Below are 7973 nucleotides of genomic sequence, written 5' to 3'. Positions count from 1 at the left end.
TTCTAATTTTTATGTCTTCATTTTTGTTAGTTTATTTTTAATCTAAATGTGAGATATTGCATTTTGACGTGTAACTCTTGCTTTTGATGCATGATTCATGCTTATATATTTTTTCCTTTTTTTTAGACAAAAGGAAAGATGTATTAAATAAAAAAAATATATAGCTTCAAAACTGGAAGACATTTGACCTGACCCAGTACAATCCAATCAAGAATATATCGTGATATAATTTTTTTTTGAACAATATATCGTGATATAATTAAGTGGAATAAACCTAATCAATCCTAACAAAAAAAAAAAACCACTCACGAACGCAACCCAATGAACCCCCGCGTATAGGAACGAAACCAGGTTACGAAAAAGATGAAGAGTGATCGTCTGTAGGATAAAAGAGGGTTTTAAGTTGGCGAATTGATTGACCGCCAATACGGTATCAAGATCCACGTACCAACAACCCCTTGAACAAAGCAGCATGCACAAAGCTCTTTTGAGTATAATAGTCCAAAACAGTCACACAAACTAAGACCAATAAAAAAACGGTACCTAAAACATTAGAGAATGAAGCGCATGAGCACCAATAATACTAGTTTCACAAGGAGCAATTTGAACCCAGATCGAGGGATGAGTTCAAAGCGATAGTAACCAAACAACCCTTTCGGCTTAAAGAACTGGACCCTTACGGGTTTACAAACCAATCCACTTCAAAAAGGCCACATATGCAACCACCCAAGCTCAGAACAAAATAAAACACAACAGAAACAAAACACGATAATGAACAAAAACACAAAACAAACAAACAGATCGGAGAGATCTGCCACCAAAATCAAACAAACAACCACGAACCAGCCAACACGACGGTGGCAAGAGACACTTCACGACGGTGAAACCAAACCCCAAACCAACCAAAACTGTGGAGGACAACCCATAAACCTCCAGCTTTATTCACCATCACACCCTCGTTAGCCTACTATGTTGAGTCCAGATCGGAGTAACCCCAATGACGGATGAGACAAACAAAGGCGGCGAGGAGCAACCCCGAGTTGGAGAGTGATGGTTTCGCTGCCGTGAACGCCGAGCACACCATCATCGGTGTCAGATCTACATCCTGAATGAGAAAGTTTGGATTAGAGAGGGAGAAAAGTGAGGCGGTAGTTGGAAGAAAGGTTGGGTTAGAGAGATGTCGGAGCAAAGTTTAGAGAGAGAAAAATCTATAGTTCTTATTTTTTTCCTTTTATTTTACCAGAAAATAAATTTATTTTTGTGCCAAATATTTTCTCTCCTTGTGAAATTGAAAGATGAAAATATTTTCGCACGATTTCTTCTCTTTTCTTGTTTTCACGCTACATGTCTTATTGTTATTGGTCATGACAACTCACCTTTCGCTCTTATTGGTCATGACAATTCACCTCTATTCTCATTGGTTATGACAACTCATTCTTATTTCTCATTGGTCACACCAATCTCTTTCTTCACTCATGGTCATCTATTTAAGTGCACTTGGGAACATGCTCACTTCACTCAAAAATTCCACATGTTCCTATCTCTTTATCATCTACTCTCTCTCTCTCTCTCTCTCTCTCTCTCTCTCCCTCCCTCCCTCCCTCCCTCCCTCCCTCCCTCCCTCCCTCTCTCTCTCTCAAGTTTGTCATGTCCACATATCTTATACAACGCCTAGATACTACAATATTTCACACGCCTCCACTAGAGGTAAGAATCGTTTATTTTCCGTTCATTTCATTCTTTCATCTATTAATAATGTAGATTATTTTGTTTAAAGTTTTCTCTTGTGTTAAATTGATACTAAAATCCCCTCCATATCATGCCAAAATTGTGAAAAGTTTTAGTGTGCCTAGTTCGAAAAACGACTAAAAATTGTTTTTATTTTTCTGATGGACAAAATTGACTCATTTGATTTTTCTCAAGAACAAAAACTAATCTTCACTGTTAAACTAAATATCTCAAAATATCTTGGTATTAAGTTTAAATAATACTTACATGATTTCTTTTAACTTGTGCAGTGAGGTGTTCTTTACTAAGCATTTACTCTTGGATATTCAAGATAGAAATTGTGAGGAGTAGGTGAAAAGAGAAAGTGCTCCAAAGGAGTGTGCGAAGAGATACTTTGACTTGGTGGTGTTAAATGAGTTTGGTGTAAACCAGTGAACATGTCTTAGTAAAGAACAAGAGAAAACTTTATCTTTGTTCACTATTCACTATTCACTTCACTATTCACTTCACCTTTGTTCACTTTATCTTTTAAATATATATGCATGACTATTGTTGTAAATTTGTGAAATATTATGTGAATATATATATATATAGAGAGAGAGAGAATACATACATGTGCATATACTTATCTTTTTCAATCTTCTTCTTGCATCAATGACAAGCTTAAAGGAATCCCCAAGAACATTGGTGCTGTCTTTTTGGTTGCAGTTCAAGGTGGAAAAACCCAACAAGGATAATTGTGTACCTTATGGCGTCATAATGATGTCTTAGGTAAGATTTTCAATGATTCTTTGATCATAAGCAATATGATTACAAAGCATCTGCACCAGCAGAGAAGCCATCTAGAAAAATTTATGATTGTGACTTACAAAAGCGACGTCGTTTGGGATTGGTATATATCTATTGAAGTTGAAGATTGAAGAATCATTCAATCCTCAACCCCAATTGACACCAATTTCAAATGACGCCTCTTTTATTAATCACAATCACAAACTTTTCTGAAGTTTATCTTTAGATGCAAATGTTTGTAATCCTATTACTTATGATCAAAGAATCATTTAAAATCCAACCTCAGACATTGTTGTTAAGATTCCACAAGGTAAGAAACTATTCTTGTTGGAATTGTATGCCGCAGATGCTGCTACCAAAACGACATCATCAATGTTTCTTGGAGGATTTCTACAAGCTTGGCGGTTGTGCAAGAAGAATATTGAAGAAGAAAGGTATATGTATGGGTATGTATTGTTTCTCTTATTTCGTTATTTCATAGATTTACAACATTAATCATGCATATATCTAAAAGGTGAAGTGAACAAATGTGAAGTGATAAGTGAACGACAATAACAAAGACACACATGAAATATTAGTTCACCCCACTTTTATAGTTCACTCCAATAACAACGACAATAACAACATTAATCATGCATTATCTTTTTGTGCAGATGATATATGGTGGTTTCTAGCATTTTAGAGGGCTAGAATTCATACAAGAACAAGTCCTGCAAATCTGCTATGGAAAATTTCTCCTACCATATATATTTTAAGATAATGTTTTGTATAGACATAATTCTTATTGGTTTTATTTGGTAGTTATTCCTCTTTTGATATATATCCACACCAATATATAAAAAGGATATATCACTTTGGGTTTGATATATATCCACACCAATATATAAAAATGATATATCATTTTGGGTATGATTTTTCTCCCATTTTTACCATTTATTTAAACTATTATACATCATACAATATAATAAAGCAACTTAGTATTATGACAAGTCTGCATCAGCAAATAAGAGTGTGTTCTTCTTTTAAAGTCTCTAATAATGGTAATATATTTTATTGATTATCTTTTAATTATTTTATTATTATTCTTATTATTATTAATCAGTGTTTAAAATATTTTAATTAGAATTTTAAATTTTAATGGTGCCTTGGGTGGTGGTATGTTAACACACGTGTTTTCAAGGTACACGTTCAACTTCACCTCTTCAACTAAAAACATGTTCCTCACTGAGATAAAGAAAACAACGCCTTCAAATTTTTTATGAGAGTAGTTGTTCAAATTCCCAATGAAACAATCAATTTCTTCATATTAACCTTCATTTACCTTTTACATTCAGAATTATTCTTCTAATGAATGTTTCATTTTTCATGTCATTTTGTTTCTCTTTGTAAAATGAAGAATGCATGGAAGGAGAAAAAAAAGAATCCTTACCCATTGAGGAAGATGGAAGAGAAGAAAGAAGCTAAAGGAGTTCTTTAAAAAGAAGAAGAATCCAAAATTGGAGAAAAAACCACGAGCGTTGTCTCTAAACCGACAACCAGATAATTATTACTATGTGAAACACTTTCACAAAGAAAATATTTAAACTAAGTCAAATATAAGTTTAAAGTGCTACTGACTGGTGCATTTAAAAACAACGAATCTAGGTCCAATATATAACCTTGATCTTTCCGTTGTTTCACCACACTAAGCGACTTGGGACTTCTCCAATAGCTAATATTTTTTAACCTCCTTCTTTATTTAAGAAACTTGACAATCAAACCCAACAATTTTCACCTTGATTGTAAGAGTTTCATCATATGAACATAACATCATATGAACTATATAAAGGAAGAAGACCAAGCATAACTTACTTTTACCATTCTCGATGTACATGTTGCATCTTGAACAATAAACTCTATCTAAAGAAATTTGATGTCAAAGCTTAGAATGGAATCTTTTTAGGATATTTCGAGCGCTCAAAAGCATGTATAGTGTATAATTCTAAAACTAATACAATTGAAGAATCAATACACATCAATTTTGATGACCAAAAGTCTGATAATAAAATGTCAGAGCTAGTTGAAAGCATTGCAGAAATACAGACCACTAAAGGATCTGGTTCATGAATTGGGGACCGTTTCAAGAGACTGCCTTGAGCTTCTAAGCCAACATGCTCATATCATAAAATGACTCTACAAATATTCACCAATTCAATTGTTACCTTCAAACATGTTTTCGTATGAAGACTAGGGAATATTGAAATATGTTCTAGGTGTTGGAAGTTAAGATATCACAATAATAGTTTTATGTCAAAGAAAATAGGCCAAATACCTCCCCGAGTCCTTTAAGTTTCATGTTTGTTTCAGATAGATCCTTTAAGTTTTTAAGGTTTCAGATCGGTCCTTTAAGTTTCGAATTTGTTTCAGATAGGTCATTTCTATCAACCTCCGTTAAGCCAAAGTTGATATGTCCGTTAAGCCAAAGTTGGTCTGGTTGGGAGAAAAATTGATGCCAAGTGTCAGAGAGAACCACCTCACCCACTTAACGGACATATCAACTTTGGCTTAACGGACATAACAACTTTGACTTAACGGAGGTTGACAGAAAGGACCTATCCGAAACAAACTCAAAACTTAAAGGACCAGTCTGAAACTTTAGAAATTTAAAGGACCTATCTGAAACAAACGTGAAACTTAAAGGATCCAGGAAGGTATTTGGCCAAGAAAATATGTCTTAGACATCATCAATGAAACTGGTTTCTCGTAGCCAACCTGCTTCTCTTCTTATTGAGAAAAACCATCATTTAGTGTTGGTTGAATGAAGGCCCTTTATTTGTGGATCCTGCTTAGTATCAACGACTTGTTGGGCGTCTCATTTATTTGTGCTTTACTTGTCCAGGAGTCCAGGACTTTCTTACTGTATTCATACCTTTTCTCGATAAATTGAGTATCACTTAATCGTTAAGTATTTCTTGATCATTGTCACTTGTTTGTAATTCGCTTTAATATGTGGTATGAATTCAGGTATGCAGTGCGTTACCCTTGAAGTATTAGTTATAAATTTAGAGGTATACATAGTGCTATTTTGGTTCGTGGTACATAATATTTTAATCGGTAAGCTATTAATTAAAGTGATACTAACGATTATTTTACAACCATCTAAACTTTTACCGCAATGTCCTCATCCATTGCATGCAATAAAACTATTTTTTTTTGCTCGTTAGTATTGTTCTTATTTCTAGCCAATTTTATCGTAAGGTATGAATGTCATGCTCTGGTTCACGTGTTTATATGAATTCCATGCGAGTTAGTCTGTACGAAAATGCAAAAGTACCGCAAATTGGTTTGCTATTCACACCTTTAGTAACGAATTATGTGACTATGTTCTTGACATTCTCTTATCTGGTCAGTTTCAAAATGAGAAGCCTCTTACTTACATTGTGAATGTGCATATATATATATGACAGCATAAAAAGTATACTCCCATGGATTTCTCAACTGCATTTTTTTACTCATCTAGAAGAAAAACTATTACACACTAATAAAAACAAGTAGAAATTCAAATTTCAATTATCACTATAATTATTGAATACATGAAAAGAACAACATGTATACTAGATTTTTGTCTTACAAAATGCAACTTAAAAAGATGGGAACTCAATCTTAGATCCACATGCTTTGCCTTTTGGGAACACAGGGCAGTCAATGAAGTCTGATCCAGAAGTGTCCACACACAAGTAAACTTGATAAAGTTGGCTGTTTTTGGATGAATCAACATTGCATTCAATGTATGGAGTATACCCAATTGCATTTTGTATAGCTCCTTTGATGCTGCTCAAAGTGTAGGATCCTCCATCAGGTTGTATTCCTGACACAATAAATATGATTTTTTAATATCCGTTTTTTCTACTGCGTTAATGTATTTGTATAATATTATTGGCACCTATATTTTGTCCTAAGTTAACAAAACTTTAGATATTTACCTGCACTTGTAAGAGCTTGGAGGAGGTTGGCTTTTTGTCTCAAATTGAGAGTTGTTTCAAAATAGTCATGTTGACTTAGCACTGATTCAGAGCAAGTACCATGTTTCTCCCATTCATGGGTCCAAAATGTTATTCCATTGCCACTTGGGCATGCTAGTGTGGGCCAATTTTTTTGTAAATTACTTGTGAGATCAGATATCTGTAATCACATACAAACAAATTAGTGGTATTATGGTAAATTAATTATCATGGAAAATGAATACTTAGGATAAAAACAAATTATATTTTTCCTTTTTAGAATTTATTTTAGTCTATTGTCTACGTAGAAATTATGTCATGTATATTTAATTAAAGTTTAGAATTAAGTTGAAAAGTTTCCAAAAAGACAAACAGAAAAGGTATATGCTAACGTCCCGTAAAGTAAAGTTGAAAATTGAGTAGAAAACGTTTGACTTGTAAATTAGATACAATGATTACAAAAGCGTGTTTCACTAGTTCACTTGTTTTAAACCATTAAAAAATTAAGTTCACTTTGGTTTGTTTGATTGTATGTTAGCGAAAATCACATAATTCAATGTAAAGGTGTCATGTTGGTGTCAGACACAAAATTTATCTGACATCCAAACACGTCTAATCTAAGGAGTATCCGTGCTTCATAGGTGTAAAATGAAGTACCTGAGATGGCTTAAAAGCGTTACTGGGATCACAGTTAGAAGGGTAAGTGCCATCCTTATAATTAGGCCAGAGACCATGAATTCCAAAATCTGCAGCAGGCTTTCCAGTTGTTGGGTAGCAACAACTACTCTTCTGTGAGTCACAATATGATCCTGGCCACTGCAAATGGAAAAACCCCAAACAATAATTTAACACAAATTCTTTATAACTAAATAAATTAAAAAAATATTCCACTCAACGTGTATACATGTTCGAAAGAAACATATTTTTCTTGTTCAAAAGTACACTTCTGAACAAAATACGTCGGTCCAAAGTATATTTCAGAAAACATGTGAGATTTTTCGGAGCATATAATGACAATAGTATCAAATTTTATAGTACCTGTTGAACAAAGTAGAAGAAATCAAAATCATGTGACTGTGAAGCACAGAGAATTGATACATGCAGAAGCAAGAGAAGCTTAATTAAAAATGACCCTTTGAACTCCATTTTTTTAGACTAATGTAATTTCTCAAAAGAGTAAGTGGGGGATTTTATGGTGTTGAGTGTATGTGATGATTATGAAATGATCTTAATGCATTGATGTATTTATAGGAAGAGATTGAAATTAAGAAGCCAAAAGGACAGAGTATCATAACAGGATATGCTTCTCAGTTCACACTCTTATTTGCCAAGCAGTATGTGGTTTCCGTGTGTAACCGCTGCTTAACGATTATGACAGGTCGGTGCTTCCTTTTTAACTACGTGTTTATTACAAAGAGAACAACAAGTACACCCAAACTTTTTTGAGTAATAATCATTTTCGTCTTTAGGTGTGTG

The 7973-nt window shown here is 33.8% G+C and overlaps 1 protein-coding gene and 1 long non-coding RNA gene across 2 annotated transcripts; one reads left to right on the top strand and one right to left on the bottom strand.

Annotated features, from left to right (window-relative positions):
• The first annotated feature begins 1509 nt into the window (after positions 1 to 1509).
• Positions 1510 to 3426, top strand: LOC11416071 (uncharacterized). Its single transcript, XR_003011973.2, has 2 exons — positions 1510 to 1707; positions 2019 to 3426. It is a non-coding gene; the product is annotated as an uncharacterized lncRNA (long non-coding RNA).
• Positions 3427 to 6035: 2609 nt separating this feature from the next.
• Positions 6036 to 7711, bottom strand: LOC11422141 (ribonuclease 1). Its single transcript, XM_003613743.4, has 4 exons — positions 7536 to 7711; positions 7155 to 7313; positions 6480 to 6678; positions 6036 to 6364 (listed from the first exon to the last, which is right to left on the bottom strand). The coding sequence occupies exons 1-4, from the start codon at positions 7641 to 7643 to the stop codon at positions 6138 to 6140; spliced, it is 693 nt and encodes a 230-aa protein (XP_003613791.1). The 5' UTR covers positions 7644 to 7711; the 3' UTR covers positions 6036 to 6137.
• Between the last annotated feature and the right edge of the window lie 262 nt (positions 7712 to 7973).

Source organism: Medicago truncatula, chromosome 5 (genome assembly GCF_003473485.1).
Source record: "Medicago truncatula cultivar Jemalong A17 chromosome 5, MtrunA17r5.0-ANR, whole genome shotgun sequence".
In the NCBI taxonomy this organism is placed as follows: Eukaryota; Viridiplantae; Streptophyta; class Magnoliopsida; order Fabales; family Fabaceae; genus Medicago; species Medicago truncatula.
The sequence above is the reverse complement of the archived record's forward strand: the minus strand, read 5'-3'. Positions and strand labels throughout refer to the sequence as shown.

Excerpts from the sequence above, each read along its gene's own strand:
- LOC11422141 (XM_003613743.4), bottom strand. The coding sequence starts at position 7,643 with ATGGAGTTCAAAGGGTCATTTTTAATTAAGCTTCTCTTGCTTCTGCAT. Across the intron at positions 7,314-7,535 it reads TCTTCTACTTTGTTCAACAG|TGGCCAGGATCATATTGTGA; the intron begins GTACTATAAAAT and ends TTCCATTTGCAG. Across the intron at positions 6,365-6,479 it reads CCAAGCTCTTACAAGTGCAG|GAATACAACCTGATGGAGGA; the intron begins GTAAATATCTAA and ends TTATTGTGTCAG.